General features: G+C 34.6%; 1 protein-coding gene across 1 annotated transcript in view; it reads right to left on the reverse strand.

The window, feature by feature from the left end:
* Window positions 1-26,017, reverse strand: part of LIPI (lipase I) — a 43,335-nt gene extending 17,318 nt beyond the window's left edge. The window contains exons 1-7 of the mRNA XM_084875957.1: window positions 25,901-26,017; window positions 15,046-15,431; window positions 12,034-12,142; window positions 8,974-9,075; window positions 3,747-3,836; window positions 2,482-2,649; window positions 26-127 (exon numbers count right to left, since the gene is read on the reverse strand). Of these exons, the coding sequence (XP_084732083.1) occupies window positions 26-127; window positions 2,482-2,649; window positions 3,747-3,836; window positions 8,974-9,075; window positions 12,034-12,142; window positions 15,046-15,357 (883 nt within the window). The 5' untranslated portion in view covers window positions 15,358-15,431; window positions 25,901-26,017. The remainder of the gene's footprint in view (window positions 1-25; window positions 128-2,481; window positions 2,650-3,746; window positions 3,837-8,973; window positions 9,076-12,033; window positions 12,143-15,045; window positions 15,432-25,900) is intronic.
* Between the last annotated feature and the right edge of the window lie 48 nt (window positions 26,018-26,065).

Here is a 26,065-nt window from a genome sequence, read left to right on the forward strand (position 1 = left end):
TATATTTTTTAATTTTTTTACTTACTACAGAATGGATTTATGCCAGTAGTATCCAAAAACACAGTCGTCCTAAGAGATGTTTTCATTCTTTCTTCTAAAACATCTTTCCATAGCTCAGCTTGATAACCTGATATTTTGAGAAATAGAACATTTGAAATTGGATTTCCATCAAAGAGCATGTAAAAACTTCAGTTTCCTAAAGAAACTAAAGCATCAATGCATATTATTATTATTATTATTATTATTATTATTGCTATAATTATTCATGGATTTTTATAACTTAAAACTTTTCAAATAACTTCACAATTTTAAATTACAATAATTGGTATTAAATTGAAGATTTACAAATAAATCCACTCTCTGGAAATCTTATCAGAACTTAATATACTCTGTATGTCTATAGTCCATTTGTACACATTTTCATTATTGTATTACAAGTTCAGAATTGTATCTGTAATTCTTATTAGTAAAGTTATCAGAATAAATCAATTAGATAAAACTTTAACATTAAACTTAGCTCTATGAGTACTTCCCTCAATAATTCTATATACACATTCATATAAAGATGTTTTGTCTATGTATACATATGTACAATATAATAAAGTATAGGTAGTATTGATATGCACTATCTATTATGTAAATGATACATATTTTAGATACATACTGTTGTGATGTACCCCGAATCTCACAAAGGACACCTCATAAAAAGTAAAATTATGGAGTCATTTATTAAAAGCCAACGGCTGATGAGGGGCTAAAGCTCTAAATCTCGCAGCCTCGAGATGCCACTTCTGGCTTATATTGGCAGAATATCACAAAACTATCAACTACTTTTCTGGGCCTGGAATGAGGAACCTGTTTCGCGATTTTACAGAAGTGAAACTGAGCAAGTTAGTTACCTAAAGTATCTCCGAATCACTGAATCGATAGGAACACATTATCTGGGACCACCGGGACAATTTAGAATAATTGTGCTGTCCAGATTCTGGGATCACTGAATCAGCAGGAATACAGTCTGTAGCTACTGAGGCAATTTAGGATCATTGAACTGTCTTGGACCCCAGGAATGTGCTTTGAGTGCTTCGATGACCAGTGAGATCACAATCAATGGGATATTCAAACCATCATCAATGGAGTACTGGGATAGCATATATAAGTTCAGAAAATCAAAATAACTTTTAAATGAGTACAGAACCCAAAAACAGCAAGGTTAAAATATTAAATAGCAATTTTTACCCAAATATGATTGCTTCCATACTTCAATACATTATAAGGAATGTGTATTATACAAATATGTACATATTAAAATGCTTCCTCATGTATTTGTCTGTTTTCATATTGCTACCTCTATTTGAGATCTGAATATAGTAGAAAGGATACTTAACTTGGAATTCAGAGGTTTAATGCTAGTTCTCACTTGTGCCCTGAAGCAATCCATATGTTCACAGGAGGTTTCTTATTTATATGGAAAAGCAATGGGACCAGAAAAGCAACCCCCAACATGAGGTATGAAGAAAACGAATTCTACAAAATGTCTTGTGAACTGACTACAAGAAAATAAAACTGGCAAAGCTTGTTTATTTCCTACCCTCCGTAGCAATTCTCTGTACTTCAGTGCAAAACTCCTGCTGAAGAAAATTGCAGGAAGCTGTTCAATTTAGCCTTTGTAATTGCTGCCCATTCAATTGAGCCCCTTGGCTTTGGAAACATATCCGGCAGATCTTGTCATGACACTGATCCGATGTTTACATGCTCATGACACGCTTGGGGTCTGCTATTCTCTTTAGAATTTCTGAACAAATTGCCTTTCAGATTCTTTCCAGCTCTAACATTCTATTTTTATGTGGAATCTTTTTTCACTAAATTTCCCACTGGCAGGCTTTAGTTCTCAGAAGTGGCAACACTTAAATGCTCTTACCAAGCTTTATCAAGTAGAAGGTGTGAACCATGTATGAGTCATGTCTACTTGTTAATAGCAAATGAAAAGTTAACACTTCAGAAGGTGTGAACCATGTGTGAGTCATGTCTACTTGTTAATAGCAAATGAAAAGTTAACAATGATTATGATTCATACCTCTTCACTTGCTCTTAACACTAAAAAACAAAACAAAAACCAAAACAACAAAAAAACACATCTCAGTGTCACTAAGAATTCAGCAGTCTCTTTCTTTAGCGGAAATATAGATGGATGACAAATAGAAAATAAGTCCTCTTGAATATAAAGAACATGGGTCATCATGAAACCACTAAGTTTTTCCACTATATCAAGAATAGAAAGGCAGTTTATCAAGTTCCCTTCACTACACACATTAAAAATATTTAGTAAAAAGTGAACTATTTTTTCTGGTTACTACACAGATAATTTTTCCATAAAATGTTGGCATACAAATAAATATGAAAACTTACAGCAGCAAAATACTAATACAATTATGCTATACATTTCCCACAAAGAATTATACTAATTATAATAATCTCTCTTACCTAGCCTAGGACATGAATTCTTCTTAAAGTTGTCACAATCCACACATGAACCAGTCTTGTAATCTTTGTATGAATGACAAGGAAATGAAATAAAATTGCAGTTTGTTTCCAAAGCTGCCATGAATAAGTGGACGGCTCTCTGATGGTCACATTTAAAAAATTTCATTCCTTACATGTTAAAAATCAAGCAAAAGAATTGTAGATGCATTAAAATAAGTTCAAGAAAATTGGAGAAAAATTAAAAATTAAGTTCTACTCAATACTGTTTTATGAATATTAAAGTATTGACTACAATGCAGTGTTATTGTGAGCAACTAAATAAGTCATACAAATTAAAACTTAAGTTTAACATGCCCTTTATAACATATTTATAAGAAACTTTTCTAATCATTATCAGCAATATTTTAATTTCAATAATTTAACAAACTCAAACATGGTGCTATCATACTTAATAACTAGTATATACATCTCTCTTTTCTAACCCTACACCCTTAACATTTCTACTCAATGTCATATATGTCCATAAAATATTAAAGCTTTATCATGTCCCACCCGAGCCAGGTGGCTGAATTGGTTGGAGCACTGTCATATACACCGAAAGGTTGCTGGTTCAATCCCTGCTCAAATATAGGAGGCAACTGATCAATGTTTCTCTATCACTTCTCTCTCTCTTTCTCTTTCTCACTTCCTCTCTCTGGAAAAATATACTCTCAGGTGAGTATTTTTTTTTAAAACTTTATCATGTCTATTTTCCTTTGCCAACTTCTCACATCCTTCTCCCCTTGACTAAACTTCTGTAGCTACAGTGGCATTTGGCAATGTGTTACTTGACTACTGTACAACTCAGAGCATTACTCTCTAAGGCTCTGAAGTTAGCCTAATCCCACACCTGGAGCAGTTGCTCAGCTATTTATTCACAAAACAACAAAGTTATAAATCTGTGTTTATACAATATTACGGTGACAGTAAAGATTAAATTGTGAGGCCAGACTTGTGTTATATGATACTTGGCTACCTGTGCTCCTTCAATGATGTAAAACTTTTCCTAGTGTTAAAATTAAGAACTAAAATTGCTAAAAACATAAAGTACTAGTTCTCATTCATGAACTTTACAAAGAAGGATAGAACTTAACCATTTTTCACCAATAACTCCTGATTCATGGGCAATAGTGGTCAAAATACCTTAAGAGGAGAAAAAATATATACTGATTTCCTTTCATCATTTTGAATCACATGTAATTCATGTAAAAATACTATTGATATACCTGCAAATATTGATTTAGGACAGCCAGGCTGCTTTTTTCCTCCATTTGGATAAAAATCTATATGTCCCAAGGGTTCTTTAATGCCTAAACCTGAGAAGAAAAGCAGCCAAGAATCATAAAATGCATATAATCAGATCAACAATACTTGTATAAAATAAATGCTCCTATAAATCTATTGAAAGAGACTTTTAAAATTTTTAATTGAAAATAACATAAATGCAATGTTTAAGAAGATGAGTTTTTCTGTCACTAATTCCTCAAACTACAAGTGCTGGCGAGGACGCAGAGAAAAAGGAACCCTCATGGACTGCTAGTGGGAATGTAGACTGGTGCGCAGCCACTGTGGAGAACAGTATGGCGTCTCCTCAAAAAACTAAATTGGGCCGAAACCGGTTTGGCTCAGCGGTAGAGCGTCTGTCTGCAGACTGAAAGGTCCTGGGTTCGATTTCGGTCACGGGCATGTACATTGGTTGCAGGCACATCCCAGTGGGGGGGGGGGGGTGCAAGAGGCAGCTGGTCGATGTTTCTCTCTCATCAACGTTTCTAGCTATCTCTCTCCCTTCCTCTCTGTAAAAAATCAATACAATATATTAAAAAAAAAAAGAACTGAGTAAAGTGATAACATTAACTGCTCAGCCTTTATAAAAAAACAAAACAAAAAACAAACACCTAAAATTGGAACTCCCATTTGACCCAGAGATCCCACTTCTAGGAATATATCCCAAGAAACTAGAAACACAAATAAGAAAGGATATATGTACCCCTGTATGTTCATAGCAGCTCAATTCACCATAGCTACTAATACTTGGAAACATCCTAAGTGCCCATGAGCAGATGAATAAATTAAAAACACTGTGGTATATCTACACAATGGAATACTATGCTGCAGTAAAAAAAAAGAAGGAATTCTTACCATTTGCAACAGCATGTATGGAACTGAAGAGCATTACACTAAGTGAAATAAGCCAGTCAGAGAAAGATAAATATATGATTTTACTCATTTATGGACTATAATGAACATAAGTGATGAACAAAAACAGATTCAGAGACATAGAAGCATTGATCAGACTGTCAATACCTCAGAGGGAAGGTAGGAGAGAGTGGGGGTAAGGGGATAAGAGATCACCAAAGGACTTGTATGTATGCACATAATCCTAACCAATGGACACAGACACCAGGGGGTTAAGGGCATGAGGGGGAGAGAGGAAAGGAGGGCAATGGTGGGATAAGAACACATATGTAATACCTTAATCAACAAAGAAAAATATTATGTATATTAAAGTACTGGAAAAGAAATAGTAACTCAGAAGCCCCAAGTGTACCCTATCCAATCACAGTTTCTCTCTTTCCTCTAAAAAAATAATATTTTTTATTAATAAAATCCTTCATTTAGCTAGTCTCATGCCTCACAAAACACTACAATTTAAATTTGTCCCTTTTAGCTGAAACCAGTTTGGCTCAGTGGTAGAGCGTCGGTCTGTGGACTGAGGGCTCCCAGGTTCGATTCCTGTCAAGAGCATGTACATTGGTTGCAGCAGATCCCTGGTAGGGGGTGTGCAAGAGGCAGCTGGTCGATGTTTCTCTCTCATCGATGTTTCTAACTCTCTATCCCTCTCTCCTCCCCTCTGTAAAAAATCAATAAAATATATTTTTAAAAATTGTCCCTTTTAAAAAAATACATAAATTGATTCATACTTCATGTGTGATTTTGTGCCTGGCTTCCTTAGACTATTAGTATACAGGCAGGGTAAAAGTAGATTTCAGTTTTTCATATGGAAAATAATTAAAAAAAACTTTAACAAATAATGCTACAAGAATAAACTCTGGGTTTCATGTACTCACAACTGTAAACCTAATTTTGCCTCACCCTGTATTTCTTATATAAAACCACATTGTCAGGTGAATATGCAGTGTCAAAAATCTTTGTTCCCCATATGTGATTCTCATAAAAAGATTACCAAAGATATCAACTCTGTGACAGCTAGTGGCAACTTAGATATGAAGAGCTTTTCATCAAAAGATGTTGAGTATAGTTGGCCCACCATATCGATGGGTTCCACATCAATAGATTCAATCAACCACAGATAAAAAATATTCCAAAAAAAAAATTACATTGTTTCTGACATGTGCTATGTAGTTAGGCCCATTATGCTTGCATCTCTATTGAACAGTCCAGACTTTTTCTTGTCATTATTCCCTAAACAATACAGTATCACAGTTATTTATATAACATTTACAATATATTAGGTATTAGTAAGGGAGAAATAAAGTATGTGGGAAGATGTGTGTAGCTTACATGCATATTGTATACTGTGCCATTTTATATATGGGACTTCAACAGAGCTGCGAATTTGGGTATCTGAGCGGTTCTGGAACCAATACCCCATGGATACCAAGTGATGATTGCCTACGCCAATCCAAAGGAGTTTATTAGGAAAAGTGAAATATACAAACAAAAATACTAAAAAGTATACAGAACTGATTCAAAAGGCCATAGGCAGAATAGATATAGGGATTTCAGGAAGAAGAGTTCAGACAAAGAACCTGCAGTGTGTAGGAATGTTAAGCTAATATACAGAGTTAGAGATAAAGGTGTCTTGAGATGTTGGGGCTACTGTACTCAAACTATGGAACTTTGGGCATTGTAGGTGAATTTAGATTTTAAATAAGGAGCAGAATTGCTCCCACTATAATTTCAGTCAATTGGCATATAGACATAGAAGTTGAAAAATTATCCATGGCATATATGGCATTTATATCCCTTACAAAGGCATTGCCACAAGGTAAATTCAGAGGAATATGGAAGCAAATAAATTACCTGGACCAAAGAAAAAGAAACTCGAGGAAACAGGGGAGTATGATCAGTCCAGTGTCGCTTCCTCCTGTCTCTGTGTTAACACCATAATCTCCCCATACCCACAACCACAGCACACCTTAATCAGAGCAACATACTAGCGAAGTGTAGACTCTGTAATCAAAAGGTTTCATTTTAAATTCTGCCTCCGCCACTTGCTGGCCTTGTGACCTTGACCCTAGCTTCCCCATTGGTAAAATGTGAATGATAATGTTTACATATCTCATAGGGACCTAGAAGAATTCCATAATTAATTCACATACACCAAAAGCATTGCTTGTTGTATAGAAAATGTTCAATAAATCTGTATAAAATATCTGTATATATAAAAGGCTAACTTGTCCATCCTTTCCTTTAACTGGTAGCTATGATGTACACTGACCTCCAGGGGGCAGACACTCAAAGCAGGAGCTGCCATGACATGCACTGGCTATTTACAAATAAATGTCACCATGAACCTGGCACCAACATACCAACACTTGGCTTTCCCCAAGTGAGGCATAGGCCCTGCCACCACCCTGGAGCAACACCCCACCGAATTGCATCCAACACTTCCAAGACCCCATGGTGCAAAATGTGGCCCACAGCCCAGCCCAGACCAGCCCAGAAATGGTCCCTGTGGGCGCCAGGTAATGACATCAGTAATGATAGACAATACAATATGCTTCCTCTCCCTAGCGACTACCCTCCTTGGAATTTCTTCAGCCCAGGAATATGACTTGCTTTATAGGCAAATGCAAACATTTTACAGTTTAACCAAATGTTAGTGAAGCATTTTCACCTGCCTGATCTCATTTGATCCTCAGAGTCCTGGAGTAGGTAGATAGGAGACTCAGTTGAATCCTATTTTCTTTTCATTAGCCAAAAAAAACAGAGATTTGGAAAGTTTAGAAACTTGTCCCGATTGAAAAGAAGTAGGAAATGGCGGACCTTGAAAATGACTTCAAGTTTTCTCACTGCTCAGAATATAGTCAAACACTGCTACAGTTAAATATTTTACCCTTTGTTCTCCCTGCGTGATCTACAATATTGTGTTGATATTTACTGCTGTGTTGCTGACAATTACTTGAAAGAGAAGTTGGGGTGCTTCACTGGGCTGGAAAAAGTTTAGCTAAATCAGAAAGCAGATCTAATTAAGCAAGTTTATTCTATATATATAAAAGGCTAAGTTGACTCACACATGCTCGATACATATAAAACTCTTTCTGGCACCAATTGCATGTGTTTGGATCTGTCATTGTCAATCATAAATTTGGTTGTTTTTGTTGACATTATAAAGCCTAAAGAAAGCAGCAGCATTGACAGAATATATCTAAAGACCAACTATTGCCACAATGTATCTCTATTGCCACAAAAACTGGCGTTGTTCATTGTAAATCAGATCCCAATAATCCAAATGCTGCTAAAACAAAACAAATCAGTATCCTGTTTCCCACATTAGATGCGATGACGTGTCCTATTCTTTTTCCACATGGTGAAAAAGGCTGAGGAATGAATATTGCATTAAGACTCAGAGACAACAGTGTAATGGACAATGATACTAGACAAAATGTAAGGAACTGAGTCACACAAATGCAGTATTATGGATTTCATCTCTTCATTTGGGACACATTCAACCCTATTTTAAATGTTGTTATATTATTTTGTTATTATTTATTAATCTATTTATATATTATTTTCATGTACATTTTACTAATTTTCTTTCATTTCTGACACTTCTATTACAGAGATATGGCAATAGCGATATTAAAATATTTCTTCTAATTAATTTCCTTTCAATGTGCATGAATCCATGCAGCAGGCCACTAGTATTATTATAATGAGTGTCAAAGGTATCAGGGTCAACTAAATTATTCCTTGTAAGTGTCTGTCCAATGTATTCTGGACCAAACTATCAATAGTCTATTAGAGATTTTCAGGAAAATTAAAGAAATTATTTTCCTACCAGTAAGGAAAGGTATTCCTTACCTGTGCCTGAATTGCTGTGGTCAGTTCTAGGTGATAGAACTAGAAAATGAGTGGAGAGAATGGTAACTTAAATACATTAAGCATGGGGGAAACTGTGATCAAATCAATAAAACTGCCAATAAAATAGTCAAGATGAAGTATTTTTTATAATTTTTAAATTTTTTGGATGACAAGACAGTTTTTGAAAACCTGAAGGAGGGAAACTGAAGGCAAAGAGTGCCATTTGGTGCCTGAGAATTTCACTAACTCCAAAAAGTACTGCTTGTGGGAAATATAGCCACTACATAGTTACAGATGTATCATCACTTTATCTCCTACACTTTTTCTTCTTAGGTTATCCTATTCAAGTGTTTACATCCCTTTTTTTATTTTCAAATAATTAATCAATAAATCCAGCATTGTTACCATCAGTATCAGAATGAATGACATCCACAAACTTTGCATCAGTGTAATGTAATCTGCCATTTGATGGTTTTCTGGAGAATTTTGGTCCAGCAGGGTCAAGTCCTGAAATTCAACAAAGACACTATCAATCTATTAATCAAATTCTACTATAATGTTCACTAGATCATATGCTTTCATTATTATTACATCATAAATATAAACTTGTATAGTTTTAGCTTAAATCTGTCTAAAAACTAATTTAAAAATAAATAAAATTGGATGAATAGCATGTATCTTTACTGTGTTAATAACTAGAGGCACAGTGCATAAAATTCGTGCACTTGGGAGGGGGGTCCTTCATCCCAGCCTGTGCTCTCTCTTAATCCAGGACCCCTTGAAGGATGTCCGCCTGCTGAGGGGGATCGGGCCTAAGCCTTCAGTTAGACATCCCTCTCACAGACTGGGGCTCTCACAGTCTGGGAGCCCTCACTCCTTACCACCCCCTACAGCAGAGGTGGGAGAGGCTTCTGCCACAGTCACTGTGCTCACCATCCATAAGCCCAGTCTCTAGCTGAGTGGCACTCCCACAGGAAAAGTGCACTGACCTCAGAGAGCAGCTCCTGCCTTGAGCATTTGCCCCCTGGTGGTCAGTGATTGTCATAGCGACTGGTCATTCCACCATTTGGTCAATTTGCATATTAGAGTTTTATTATATAGGATACTGTTAACCAATTTTCAGAGTTTATCAACAATATACTATTAATAAGTCACACAGAGATGCCTCAACAAAATATTGTAGTTTTTTTTTTAAGCAATTTTATTTAAGAAGTAACTAGAAAAAATGGTAGAACTTTAATAATAAATAACTACTACTACTTCTGAGGGGGGGAAAAATCAGTACCATTCCAGTCCTGTGCATTATTAGTTCATCCTGGATCTGTCTATAGGTCTAAAATAATTGTTAGGTGTCAGATGCAATTTGGGTTGTGAGATAAAATACATTTATTACTGTTTTATATTTAAATAAACATTTATTTATCATTCACTTCTCACAAAAGTTTACCACACACATAAGACAAATATATTTAAAGTTCCATGAAATATGAATATATTCTGATATATTTGAAATTTTAAATAAAAAGGCTTGACTCATGATCTTCTGGATAATGTCAAAAAAAAAGGAGGTAGGAGATAAAAGTCAATGCCTTGATAACATATACACAATAGAAGACACATCATCTTTAAAAGAGATTTTAAAAAGTAAAATATATTGATTATCTCAGGCCCTTCTATTATTCTTGTTTAGTTAGCCCACTTACTGAATAAGGCAGAAAATTCTCTCTTCCTATAAGTGATTCTTATGTAGAAGCACCACATTTCTTGGACTTGTAAACTTTCATACTTGCTTGACATGTATAACCTTTCAAATTGGACTAATATGTGAGTAAACACACCTTAAAATAAAGTAGGTTTACCACCAGTTGAAACTGGTTAATGTGGTGATTGAGAAGGAATGGGCTTTGGGTGCTAGAGAACTTCGTGTAAATTATGGCTTAGCTGTTGCTAACTTTTTAACACTTTCACATTCATTCAATTAACCAGATTTTTCACATCCATATAATGAGAATGGCACTAAAACTGATCAAGGCAAGGAAGGTATATTAAAGGTTTGTAAACATCCTAAAAATCTGTACAAGTTATCCACTCCTCTCCCCCTTTGCTTAACTTTCCTAAAAAACTCTACTACCTTTTACTTACACTTGAAATTATTAAAGATCTATGAACATCAATCTCCATAATTCTTAAAAAGCTAAATTGGTTGGGGAGGAATAATATCGTACCAGTTCTCAAATCACCATTATTCTAGTGGCAGGTGAGTACTAGAATTATTGGAGGACGTCACTTCAAAAGTATATAGCCATCTAACCACTATACTGTATTCCTGAAAATTATACTAATGTAATTGAAAAATAAACATTAAAAATAATAAAAAATTAAAATGAAATACTCACTGATTGACACTTAGGTTGACTGTGAGGTCTGGGAAACTACTTGGACCCTTAGACCACTTGTTGCTGAGAAATGCGGCCTTACTGGCTGGATGGCATCACAGGCAGAGAGAGAACCTGGATACCACCTTCCAGTAGCACCTCCACACTAACGGAGTGGAAGCATATTGCCCTGCCTAGTGAGGCCACTTCTGCCACTGTCCCCAGAAAGCTGGTACATGCTTCTGGAAGATGACGAGCAGAGAAAAAGAAGGCCTGCATTCAAATTCAGCTCTCTCACTAATTGGCTACACCTCAGAGCTAGGAAGACCAGCTGGCCCTAATTCTCCCATGATGGGTGGCTGAGCTGTGTGGCTGTAGTCTCAAGAACTCAAGGGAGCACCTTTTCCATCGTATCCTAGAGAAGTACAGATGTATTTATGCGGCCATGCTCTGTGACCTTCGGCCAATTTATTCCTACCATAAATGGAAGTGGCCCATATAAAGAAAATCTGTTATTCCTACAAAATTCACCAGCATTCCTAAAGGGAAGCATGAAAATCCATGTCAGCATTATTGAGTTATCAAGCTTACTGGATAAGGGGACTTTGTTATAGAAATATGAGGGTAACTGGGACCTGGAATCCCTTAAGTTTAAATAACAACTCCCAACTTTCCTATTGTTCCAGGAAAATTTTTAAAAGAATTGAAATACATCAAATTTTGTATTAAATTTTGAAATTAAATATAGTACATGTTTATATTTTTATTTAAAACATGAAAAAGCTTTATATTTAATGGGCCAACTTTTTCTCTGTATTGTCAAAATAATGTTTTAAAATTCAAATGTAGCTGCAGAAGTTGATCTGATTCTTTTCAATTCTATAAGAGTAACATGCTCAGCTAAGAACCAAACAAAACTTTTAAATCTAACTAAAATAAAGACAAGCATTTGAATATACAGTAATATAGAAAAAAATAAATATTTGTACATTATTTTTAAGGCTTAAATATTATAGCTATTAAAGTTTAAATAAGGTAACTTCTGATTCTTAAATGTATGCAAACACATTAATTGTATAAAAAAATTTACCTGTTATTCTTCCAAGTTGACCTTGAAATATCTTTCCAACAAATCCACTAATATGAGCCCCTAAGCTCATACCTATGAAATGAAAATTATCAAGAGATGCCCCATGCTTCTGCAATAGAAAGTCAGTGTTATAATTTTCATTTCATAAAGTCACAAATTATACCTTTTGCATCAATATTTTAAAATTTGTTACTTTTTCTAGTTTAATCCATTTCTGAAAGATAGAAAATAAGACTTTATAATTTTAAAAATAACTATATCTTTGTTCAACTTCTTCCATGAAATATCTGATTTTTCTCTACATGTTTTTAATAATTACATTAAATTTTTATTTAAAAACCAGAGGCCTGGTGCACAAAATTCATGCATGCGTGGGATCCCTAGGCCTGGTCAGTGATCAAGGCCGATTGGGACCAGGCCAATCAGTACAGGACCTGAAAGGAGACAATGGGCACCGGGCTGGCTGCCGAAGGAACAGTAGCTACAATAGATGCCAGTCACTGGCATCCCACCACTGTGCGATTCCCCACCTCCCCGCACCTCCTTCCTTTGCCATCATGCCACCACCATGGTGGACAGACTGAAGGCCAATCAGGGGCTACTGGCCGGGGGGAGGGACAGGGCACAAGAGGTTGGCCAAAGGTCCCGAGGAGGGAGCCAGCCCTCAGCCCCTCTGCGAAAGGGCTGCATCCACCACCACCCATCCCTGGTTCCCCGTCCCATCTTGGAATTCGGGAGGGAGGGACCATGGCAGGTTGGCTGGCCTGGGGAGGTTGGCTGTTGGAGCACACTGATTAAGTGTTTGCCCCCTGGTGGACAGAGCATGTTATAGAGACTGGTCATTCTGGAGACTTAGGCTTTTATATACTGTATATAGATGTTAAAACCTCTGTCATCTATTATCTAGAATAATATATGCAAAATAAAACATTTAATTAGTAAATCATTGTATAACAATAATAATTAGACATTATTGGGTACTTACTTTGTACTAGCTACCTTGACAAGTGCTTTATAAATCTCATATTTAATATTCACAATAGTTCTGTGAGTCATTTATTTTTATCCTATTGTTCCTAGAATGTATGAAATGCACATGTATTTATTTCTAAAAGCGAAAAAAATGTATTTCTAGTCCAGGTCTGTTTAACTCCAAATTATATTCTCATCAGATTGTGTCAAATATTCTTGAAAGACTGAACAGTTTGGATCATCTTCATTTCAGAGATGATAAAATGAGACTCATGGTGTTTGAGTGATTTCCCCAGATCACAACAAGCTGGAGAATGATGAAATCTGATCTTCCATGCCAAATTTTAGATACCTTTCTGAGCTTCAGACATCCCTCCTTATCGGGGGTGGAGACCAATTAGGAGCTTAAATGAAGGAGAATTTCTTCCTCCAACCTCCAAGCTGGAGGAAGTGAGGGTCCATTTTACACAGTGACACATCCGATGGCTTGTTGAAGATATAGAGCATTTACTTCTAATGAGGAATTAGACTTAGGCTTTATAAACTCAGGGTGATAATTTTCTTCAAAATTTCAGAGCAGTGCCCAGAAACCTGAGGAAGTATCACTTTCAAGTTTAGCACTACTGATCCTATCATCTCTTCCCCTTAATATGAAGCTTTTGTAAGCAAAGCCACTCTTAGAAGCATATCTAGCACTACAAATTTTCCCAAATTTTTCTATTTCACATTCACATTTCCCATACTTTAAGGTACATGTTAATTAAAGAGCACTGCTATATGGAAAAAATCAATTATGAAATTCATAGATTATCCATAACAACAGGTGAATCAATTACCTCTCTCTAGATGGATGGTTTGGCTTTGCCCACATTTAAGTATATAAAAATAATTAGGATAAATGATTTTTGCCAATGATTATTATATAACAGCCACTGGTTAAAAATTAATTTTATTTAAAAGTTAAACATTGATAAAAAGTTTTGTTATTCCAAATGTATAGCTAAGGAAATGAGGCAGAGACTTTAAGCAATTGCTCAAAGTCACACAGATGATGAGATGGATTGGGTCTTGGAAACCCTCCGGTCTAGTTCCTAACCACTGCGTGTAACTACTTAGATGTGACATGCTTGCTCAATTTGAGCAGAGACTTGGAAGTTAAGCACAACACAATTCAAAGGCCATGAATGTCCCCCAAATCAAATATCACCCTTCTTTCTCTCAAGTGCACATCACCACCACCTATATCTGGAACAGACATGGATCTCCATATGGATTGACGTAGTAAGGGCAGATGACCTAAAAATGTCTGAATTTATTTCACTCACCCCAACCCTGGACCTAAATGCTGGACAAATATGAATGAAACTAAGACCTCCTCCAAGGTTGGCAGAAATAAGCTACTTTTCAAGTTGTTTTTCTCTAATTTTTACCAATTAACACTTTATTAACTGTAAATTATAAACACCCTAGCTGTATATTAGAAAAACTAAAGTATCTAATGATTATATAGTTTATTCCCTATGTCTATACAGAATCAGTACTGTATCTTAAAATCTGCATAGGGATAAAAAGTTAAAATCTTAAAAGATAAAACACAATAACTTAGTCTTTAACATATTTTTAAAATTAAGACAGGTCACATCTAGGTATAAAATTATCCATTTACATAAACAAAAAAGGATGACTGCATACATTAGCATATCAAGCAGTAATTCTGAATTTTGATGAAAAAAAGCATTAAGCATTATAATATGAAAAAAAGCATTCTTTATTAACACTTGGTTTTTTTTTTTTATTTTGTACAGAGAGGAAGAGAGAGAGATAGAGAGTTAGAAACATCGATGAGAGAGAGTCATTGATCAGTAGGGGTATGCCCGCAACCAAGGTACATGCCCTTGACCAAAATTGAACCCGGGACCTTTCAGTCCCCAAGCCGACGCTCTATCCATTGAGCCAAACCGGTTTTGGCAACACTTGGTAGTCTTGCATAACCCACTGTATATAGTATAACATATATAATATATAACATTCCAGACTTACCAACAGCTTCTGAATGCACTCACTCAAAGTCACAGCAACTTTTCTGGTGTTTTTAACTGCTCTATCATAAATAAAAGTTGTGGCACCCCGGTTCCAGTCCACCACAACTATATTTACATCATATTGATTCAACAAAATCCTTAGGAAGTTCTGAAGCCAGGATGGAATGGAGCCCAGTGGTCTGTATCCATGAACAAGCCAGACTGTTTTCTTACTTGTGTTGAAGTTAACATTAAGTGAATTACCCTGCTCCAACAGAGGCTCAGCACAATTTAGGTTGTTCCTTGTATACATTATCAAAAATATCTCCATTTTGGGATTAAACAAATCTCTGAAGGAATCCTTTATAGTTAGCTCAGAAAATTTAAGGCATGGTCTTTTATTCTCTGGAATAAAAAAAAATTCAGTCAAGTTGAGTACTGAGATAGTATTTGATTCCATTCCCATTGCTCTTGCAAAAAGCAAAATTGAACTTGAAGGGTAGGGAGAATTTACCAGTTATTTCATTAGCAATTCACAATTTACTGAGTAACTACAATGTTGATGTGCTGATTATCTAAAAAGAATTTTTGAACTAGAAGTATTTAAAATTTACTATAAAATATAGAAATAAATAAGATTTGGTTAAAAATTAAGAATTATTTTTATCTGTACCATATAGCAATAGTTTGAATAAATTATTAATATTATTAATAAAGCAGTAAAATTAGATAAGTAGATTATGAACTTTAACTGATATTCTGCAGAAAATAGTTACATATGGATAAGCATTAGAAAAAATATATTTTACCTGACTAGTGATCAAATAAATATAAATAAAAAATAACATAATTTTATTCCTATCAAATTAAGCAATAGTAGAAAATTCATTTTAATACTCAATATTTGTAAGGGTTAATGTAACAAATATTCATTTACATGGATACTGATGTATAATACATCATCCTTTTGACATTTTATATGTTTGTGTGTCTATCACAAAGATAATCTTAAAATATTTATTCTTCCTGATTTTCTTTCTAGGATTTATATTAATAAACAATTATATTAAATGTAAAGACATAAATCACAGGGTTATGCATAAGTACACCAAAATTTAAGACACTTTAAATATCCTCTTATAAGTCTTCTCATGTATATGTTCATCTTATCTATCTACCTTCCTACCTACCTACTCATCTATCCATCTAACTATTCAACCTAGAAAGAAACAGGGCAGAAAATAAATGACTTAGCCAAATCAATAGTAGTAGCCATTGCTGGGCTGTGAAACAATGGCTGCTTATATTTTCTTTTTCATAGTTTTTCAGAATTGTAATTATTTTTCAAAATAAGTATATAATACCAATTTTAAATAAGATTATATGCTTGTACTACTTCTGAATGTTTAACTTGTATGAAGATGTGAGAAAACTAGTTCTTAATATATAAAAAGTCACAGAAGTATTAATATACTTTATCACAGTAATATCACTTATAAGATTGTCCCAAGAAAAGAGTTCTCACACACATTAAAAAAATAAGCAATATAATTTCAATACTGGAGAAATAAAAGTTATATAAATGCCCAAATAATAATTTGATTAAGTGAAATATATATGATAAGTATAAATATATTTAATATATAAATATAATATATATGATAAACCATAATAATGTTATTATTTATTCATTAAAATCACTCCAGTTTGGAAAGTATATATGTACTATTATCACAATTACTTAGAAGAAGATATAGGAGAAAGGCAATGAAGGAAAACAAGACCTACATTTAACTCCCAAGTTAACAGTGAAGAGATACTTGGACAAGATACTTGGAACATTTCTGATACTTCATTTATTCTAAGTACTAGGGAATGAGGAAATTAAGAAAAGGGATAAATCAAACCACAGTACAGTATCAGTTCTTACTAGACTATACAAATTGTTTATGGAATTGTGTCCATCCATATTCCCACCATCTGGAACTGTAAGAAGGCCAAATGCAATAGATATATCCAAACTGCTGGTCCATTCCAAGCCAAGTTAGATTTGATTTGGCCTTGGAATGATTAATGAGGAATAAATCAATAAAATCCCTGCTAGGATATAAGGAAAAGAAATCACCCAAAACAATCAACAGAGAGATCTGTTATCCAATACCAGCTTTAGAATTAATTGCAGAAAACTATAATACACTTATTAGACTGCAAGGACAATAATGTTTTTTTTTAAAAAAATAGGAATAGGAAGCCATTGGTATAAAATTTATTGGGATAAAAATACCATAGATTAAGAAGAAACATGAAATAATGAGAAACTCCTATTAAGAAAAAGTAAAACTACAATTGCAGAATAGAAATTCACATTAGTTATATTAAAACACACATGGAAAGCTCACTTTAAAGTAAGAAAAAAGAAAGAAAAATTAAAATTACAAAAGAAACAAAGATATGGGACAGACAATGATAATTCAAATTAAAATCATCAGTGTTCTCCTGGGTGGAGTGGGGGGAGAAATATGGAGATGGGAGAGAATGGTGGTTACAATATTTAAGAAAATAATTGCATGCCAGTGTGCGATATTGATGCCATATTAAATGTTAACTACAGTATTATATAAAACTGTCCACACAACTTTCAACACACTAAAAAATATAAAAGTATAGCAAAGACAAGAAGAAAATAATAAAGGAAATATAAAAAGTTAAAAGCATAAAAACAATAAAATTACAATAGAAAAAAATTATATATAAACAGTTATATAGCTTTATAAAGCCTGAATATTAAAAGCAAAGAATCTCAATTTTCACAGAAAAATAAATAAAACTTAGCTACGAATATTTGAAAGAAGCACACATGGGATATTTTCAATAGAGATGTGAGTATATTCTACTCGAAAGGAAAGTATGTTAATATACTAGATTTCAAACATTGATTCCAGTTTAACATCTTTTCCTGAATCCATTCCATTTGTGTGTTTTTCTCTCTTTATAGGTAGGGTGGCTTGCTCCATTTGATTGATATGATTGTTATATATCATATAAAATATTGTGAACATATTTTTACAAACTCATCAAAGTGTACATTTAAATAATACATTTTATGGTGTATAAAATTAAATTTAATAAAGTTAAGTTTAAAAACTTGAAGCATAACAAAGGTCTAATATTTTTGCAAAATAGAAAAATACAAAGCTTAACAAATAATTTTTATAAGCGAGATTAACTCTAATATCAAACATAGCAAATATAGTCTCAAAAAATAATATAAACAAAGCCACTTTACAATCAAGTTGGAGCTGCCCTCCCAGAGGAATTGTATTGCATTGCAGGTCTTACTCTTAACATTGTATCTCAAACAACTGTTTGCAAAGATAACAAGAAAATAGATATTATTACTATTGTATTAAAAATTAAAAGCATACTTTAGAATTAATTTAGTTTATTAGCATCCATATAAATGACTTTCTTCTGTTGAAGTAATTGTTCCCTTTTCTTTCTCATAAATATCCCTTGCCTTCACCTTCTAATCAGAATATTACTTGGGTTTCTGCCTGAATCAGTGCTTCCAACTGAGCCATTCTTTTCAATCTCAAATAAATGTTGTTGCCTCTCACATTGGCCTATTATTTTTAGGTTAACAGGACAAATACTCACACAGACACACAGCTACATGAGCTATATACCATTCCAACTCATGCAGCAATCTAAAAGAAAAATTCCCAAGTAATATGTTGACAAACATACAGAGCAGTTCATAGTACAATCCATAGCATAAGACTATGACAAGAATAACTTTAATTAGTACTATCTATAGATATAAAAGGCTAATATGCCAAGTGTCCCCTCAGAAGTTTGGGAGACTGGGAGTTTGATTGCTCACTATGACATGTGCTGACCACCAGCGGGTGGCAGGAATGAAGAAAGGCCCCTGCCCGCAGCCAGAAGGCCCTGATTGGTCCTGATAGCCAGCCATGCCTAGGGACCCTACCCATGCATAAAATTCATACACCAGGCTTCCAGTTTTGAATAAAATAAAATATAAGTATTTTTAGTAAAATTATAAAATGCTATTTATTTAAAGCTAATAGTGATTATTATATTAATAACTAAACACTAGTGACATATTTCCATTAAATTTTAGAAGCATAAAACATCTGCTATCACACTAAGGAATTTTTTAGCATTCTAATTTGGCCAAAAGAAAAAGAAATATGATGTAATCATTGAATGCAGACATTATTCTTTTTTTTTTTTCCCCAATATTTAGATCCAGTGGTATTTAATGAAAAACTTGTATGTGAGATAACAAATTCCTTTTATGCCTAAGCTAATTTGAACCAGGTTTCTGGTGACTTGAAAGTTAAATTGGCTCTTTGATAAAAGGAGGAGAAAAAGAAATACTTGGGCAGGGGGAGGGTTGAGAAGGAGGAAGTGGAGAAGGAGAAGGAGGAGGAGGAAAGAATGGATAAAGAGGAAAGGGATAAGAAAGATGAAGAGGGGGAAGAGGAAAAGTAGAAGAGAAAAGAAGAAAAGTCCAGAGGGAAAAAGTAAATATACAGTATCCATAAGAGAAAACTATAAAGCTGAAAACTTTACCCAGGAACATAAAATATTTGAATAAGCATGGAGATATATCATGATCCAGAATGGAAGCATTAATACCACAAATTCAATTCTAGCAAAATTAATTTATTTGTGCAATTCAATTCTAAAATAATGTCTCCAGATGGCTGCAAAAGGGGGAAAAGCCCAAGAAAAAAATGAATGATATTTTAAAAATCACTAAAGGGCATGATTAATATTATATTAATATTACAAATGAATTAAAAAGAGGCCTGTGAAACTGAATCAATTGACAAATTAATGAAACAGAATGAGAACACCCAGCAATACATTTATTATTCATGATAACATTGGCAATTCAAAGTAGTAAATGGTAATGAATTTTTAAATAAACAATGGCTAGGATAATTAATTGATTATTGTTATATTTAAATTTTCACGTAAAAGTAAAATTATATGAATTAGAAAAAGCATAGAGTTAATATGGACATGATCTCACATTAAAAAATGTTTTAGCCCAAAAATAAAGGGGGAAATTATAAAGCATGAGAACAACAGATTTCACAGCACATTAATTTAAAGTTTATGTAATAAACACTATAATTAGCCAAATGACAAAAATAAATAAACTGGGGAAATAGTATTTTTTCTTTCTCCCAGTGGACTTTTTTGCAGGTTAAAATGTTCTGTGATGGATATGCTGCTACAGTAGTTTTCAAAGTGAGATTAGCAGAGGAAACACATCAAGATGTTTTTTAAATTTTTTTAAAAATCTTTATTGTTGAAAGTATTACAGTTGTCCCCTTTTTATCCCCCTTTTAGCCCACACCTGCCCCATGCCCCACACCTTCACCACAGTATTATCAACGTCCATGTGTTATGTACACATGCATACAAGTGCTTTGGTGAATCTCTTCCCACCAACCTTCCCTCTGAAATATTTTCAATAAAAGGTAGGAAAGGAATTAATATATTTATGAATAAGGCTAGAGGCCCAGTGGATGATAATTCATGCACTGGAGGGGAGGGCAGTCCCTCAGCCTGGCCTGCCCTCTCTCACAGTCTGGGAGCCCTCAGGGGCAAGAAGCCACCTGGTGATCAGAGGAAGGTGACCCCCCATCATACCTCTGCTGCTGCCACTGTCAGCAATGCAACCCTCGGCCAGCCCTGGTTACCTGAGCCTTGGGTGGCCTGGGCAGCTGGGCAGCCACCATTTGAGGTTTGTCTGCACCTCTGGCCTGCCCTGGAAACCTGAGGGGCTGAGGGAACTGAGGGACTCTGGAGGCAGGAGCGTGGAGCCCGGCCTTACCACATGACTGCCACCCCCGCTGGGCTGAGGGGACTGGACACTGCAATCTTGTGGCTGTGGGCACTGCCATCTTTGAGGGCAGGACAGTCAATTAGCATATTCTCTCCGTATAGGCTGTGGGTGCAGCCATCTTTGCGATGGCGTGAGAGTCAATAAGCACATTCTCTCTTTATTATATAGGATACTTGGAATGAAAACAAATACCCCAAAAGAACACAAAGTGAATGACATAATTTTACAAAATAAAATATTGCTCATAAACTAATTAAAAGGTACTTAACCTTCTTAAAAGTCAGATAAAGATTAATTAAACAACATTACTATGTCATTTTACCATTACATACATTGACCATCAACACCATGTATCACAAAATTTTTAATAGTGCACATTTAGACATCAACTAAATATATGGCAATGAGAAACTAGAAAAATAAATTATGGTGTATCTATAGATAGGGAGTATATGCAGCAATTAATAGTCCATATAAACACAGTTATAACTTTATCTATAGTGTATGATATTTATACAATACTAGAGGCTTGGTACATGACATTGTGCACTGCAGGGGTGGTGGTGTAGGGAACCTGTGCCTTTTGCAGTCTGGGAGCCCTGGGGGGATGGTGAGTGGGCCTATGCCGTCAGGTGGACATACCCAGCACTGTAGTGGAGACGGGAGAGGCTCCCCCAGCCACCACTGGGCTCGCCAGCCTTCAGCCAGGCTTCTGGCTGAGTGCACTCCCCCTGTGCCACTCACCAGGGAGCAGCTCCTGCACTGAACATCTGCCCCCTGGTGGAAAGTGAGCATCATAGCGACAGGTCGTGCCACCATCCAGTAAATTTACATATTACCCTTTAATTATACAGGATATATATTGGTACACATACACACATATTTATTGTAATGGGACTGGTAGGAAATAAAACAATTACTTTATTTTTATTTGTAATGATGATGATATTAATGAAGATGTCTTATATTTTTCTCTATTTTTGTTTTTTGAATTTTAATGTTTTCTGGATGTTCTAGATCTAAATTATTTATTTTTTAGTTTTATAATGACAAAAAATTTTTACAAGGCTACAGGTAGTTAAAAATGATAGTAACAAAAATAATATATTAGCAAAAAAATAAAAAGATCTAAAACAAAAAGAAAAGTATTAGTTTTTTTAAATACTGTTTGAAAACTAAAAAATTGAGAGTCTGGGAATTAGACTGAGTAACTGTATTATGATTAGGAACTCAGTCAGAGGGACCAAATATTGTATTTCATTAACAAGTATGTAGAAAGATAATGACTCTGAAGAGGAAGATGGGGATGGGGAGGCTTGCAGCCTAGTCCAGTGTCTGGTTAAAACTGTGGTCTTACTTCCACACTCTGACTGACTGAGTAGGCCAGAGCCTCCCCACTATTTCAGTTCAGGCTTTGGATCTGGAATTCCTGGAGTAGCAGATCTGTGAAAAAAAGGTTAAACTCCTTCCTCAGAGTGCTGGCTGATCGTTCTCCCGTGCATTCTGCCACAACTCTAGCAATATTTCATCACAGAGATACACTGAGAGAATTCTAAAAATCTTCTGAGGTTTTGGCAATAAACTGTTAGAAATATAAAAGTTATATGGTGATGTTAGGAACAATCACTCTAGGTTGTTCAGCTGAGTCCCTGAAATATTTTTCCATGATAGTAAGAATGGCTGTGAAGAGGAGGACGGGGAGATCAAACAGACAGAGTGCCAATGTGTGGGCAGTGGGCTGGACATAGGTAGCTATGGCTTAAGAGTCTCTAGCTTCTCTCAAACATCTCTTATGACTTAACAATTTCTCTTTTTCTTCTCATCTCTAAGCCTTGGTTTTTTCAAATAACTCATGCTATTCTTTTTTCAATTTCAAACCAAATCTTAGAGTTGGTAACTTTCAGAAACATGTTAGCCTGTTTTGCAACTTTCAGCGTTGACCAAATCAATAACAGAGAGGCCTCAAAATTCAGCTATAAAAACCTACTAATCCTCTCACATTCTGGAAAGATTTAACCCTTCTTCCTCAGTAGTCCTCTCCAAACCCACACTCATCTCAAAAGCCACATGAAAACCTCTTTCCTTCTCTGGCCTTATTTCTGTAAACAAAATGTATTTGCTAACAGCAGTAACTATCAATCAACAATAATAATGGCATTGATCATTAGCAATCATTTCATGTGAGGCACTGCACTGTTTTATGTTTGCTACCCTTTCCCTCATTTAATATACAATATGAAGCAAGTGAAGTTTTATGAGATCAAACAACCTGCCCAAGGTCACACAATTAGAAGCAAGGGGACATTTCTGGGTGTGATCTGAAAAGCATGGACATATTTATGGCACATGTCATTATGTAAACAGTTGAACAACATAAATGAGACTATTAGAAGTTCACTAGTTTGGTTGTTTATTCGTGTGTAGTAAAAATTAAAACCTCTTGGGGCCAGCAGAATTCCAGGTACAAGCAATTGACTGACTGATGCTACAAAGGCAGAGGTTTGTATGGCCATAAAGCCTGTTAAGGTACAAAACTGTAGGTAGAACTTTAAAATCTCTGAAAGCTAGTGGCAGCACACAAAATTAGATGATATAAAAATACCTTGTTCTAGTTCTGAAGCGATCAAAGTGCATTGAGAATATATATAATTATTTAATATGTCCTAAGAAATCAAGATATTCAATCAGTAACTACTTTAGCTGGGCAAAATGTTCGGAAAGCTGTTGAAATGAAGCTGACTATGCAAGCAAAATAAGTCTTTAGAGTGGGAATTCCTAAATATAGGTTTAAAAATAAGTGTAAAATGACTGGAAAAGCCAATGAAAATGTAGCTTCCTGGGGCCATCCCCAGAGTTTTTAGTTTGATAGCTACCTCTGCACTTTTAATTGCATAATCCAGGAGATCCTGATACAGGTGGTCCACAGGCCACACAATGGCTAAGCCTTACACCTGAATATTGAGAGAATAACAGAGAACGTGGTCATGGGAGAAAATATAGTGGGTTATTCTATCCTAATTTATACTGTTTTATAATTAACCAAATCACACATTATGTTATCTCCTTGGAGCTTCACAAGACAGAAAAAGAGTACTATACTTTTACTTCCATTTACAAGTAAAAAAACGGAGGTTCAGAGGGGTTAAATAATTTGGCTTGGGATAGCAAGCCACTAATACTTCAATCTCATGTTCTTTCACATTTTCCAAATTTTCAAGAATCAATGTACAGTAAATCAATTCATTTTTTTAATTAATGAATTAATATTGTTTGTGGCATCTGAGTCAAGTAAATCAACTGGAATAAATTACTAGTCACATCAAAGATATTTTTATACATTTTAGAGAAAAACAATAAAGAATTTGTTGAAACAATGGGCTCAGAATTCCACAAGTTTTAAAAAGATCATTGCCCTACAAACAGCCTATGAAGTAAGGTTCTACAAATTTCTAAACTCTAACAACCACTAAAAGTGTGGTTCCGATACCTTGTATTAGAATTCCAAAATACTGGGTTCCACTCCCACCAATAGATGAGAATCTGCATTTTAGATAAGATTCTAGATTTCCACTATTACATATTGTAAGTTCTACCATCTTAAAAAAAATGACTATTTTTCTGAATTTCACTTTCTCTAATAGTGAAATGAGAATGAATTAGTCTATTTTTAACATCTCTTCCAGCTTACTGAAACCCAAGAGTTGGCTAACTAGGCCTGTGGGACAAATCTGGATGGCAAGCTAAGATTGGTATTTACATTTTCAGATAATTATAAAAAATTAAAATAATATTTTATAGCATGTAAAATTATAATAAATTCAAATTTCAGCATTCATAAACATTTTTTTTAGAACCCAGCCACACTCATTTCTTTACAAATTGTCTATGGCTGTTTTCATACTATGATGGCAAAAGACTGAATGCCTCTCAAGGCCTAAAATATGTATGAATCAGAAGCTATACTAACAATATATATACATATGCATACAATTTGGATGTATATTCATACATATTTATATGTAGTTTGTTTAACTACAACTTTAACTCCCCTTTTAACCTATTAAATAAGTAAAATTAAAAAAAAAAAACCTTTGAATAATCTGTTTTTTAAAATATTTTTTGTTTTTTTAAAGGCAGACTGGATAAAAGAAGATGATGGAATTTGCCAAGGAACATATAGTTTAGTGCAATGCCCAAGACACAGACAACAGTGTGGTGAAAGCAGGGTGAAGGGGGGCTGGGAAATGGCAAACATCTATAATAGTGTTAACAATAAAAATAAAAATAAAATACAAGGAAGCATAAGAGTTTCCATAGGTTAAGAATGATTTTGAGAATCACTGAAATCTTTAATTTCCTTACTTCCTATTTACTGTTAATAACTAAAAGGTCTACTATTCTATTTTAGTCAATAGTCAGAAACATATGTGTAATTATATCTGAGTTTTTCCAATTGAGAATATAGACAACTGCTTGGCCAGTAATGGAAACATAATAATCTCAGAAAGTCAACCATATAAATTTGATGTACAAACTGTGATATTAAAATGATATAAATCTTGATATGACACAAAGCTTAGGAGCCTAAGACTTCATATTTCTCTGACTTTCAAGTAAAGGTGCTACTATTATACATTATAGAAACATAAAATACTATCAAGAAACTTCCAAATGAGTAAAATATAAACGATAACTTCCATATTAGTACCACTTAAAGTCCTGTATTTGAATTTTGGAAGTGTAGACAGATGTGATTCTGTGGTATTCAAATTGCTTGAGCTAAACACAACCAAGATACTGTAGGCTTAATGGAAACTTCTGCCCCCTCCCCTTAACTATTTAGAGAAATTCTAATCAGGGTCCTTGCCCATAATAAGAGATTATCTAGAGATATACTTTAAAAAAAAAAATCTATCTTCCAATTGCTAAAGAGCTGCTCTTCTCATCTTGTAAACGGCTTTCCTCCCTCTGAAGCCCAGGTGCTTACCTCATCCTTAGCTTGAATGTCAAATATACTGCTCTCCCTTTTGGTCTTTGAATCTCTCATGTGTACAAGAAGGTTTAATATGCATGTATTAAATTTGGTTTGTTCTCTTGTCAATCTGTCTCATGCCCATGTCATTAGCAGATCAGCTGAAAGAACTCTGAGGGC

This window comes from Pipistrellus hanaki, assembly GCF_964339955.1.
Source record: "Pipistrellus hanaki genome assembly, chromosome: 2".
Classification (NCBI taxonomy): Eukaryota; Metazoa; Chordata; class Mammalia; order Chiroptera; family Vespertilionidae; genus Pipistrellus; species Pipistrellus hanaki.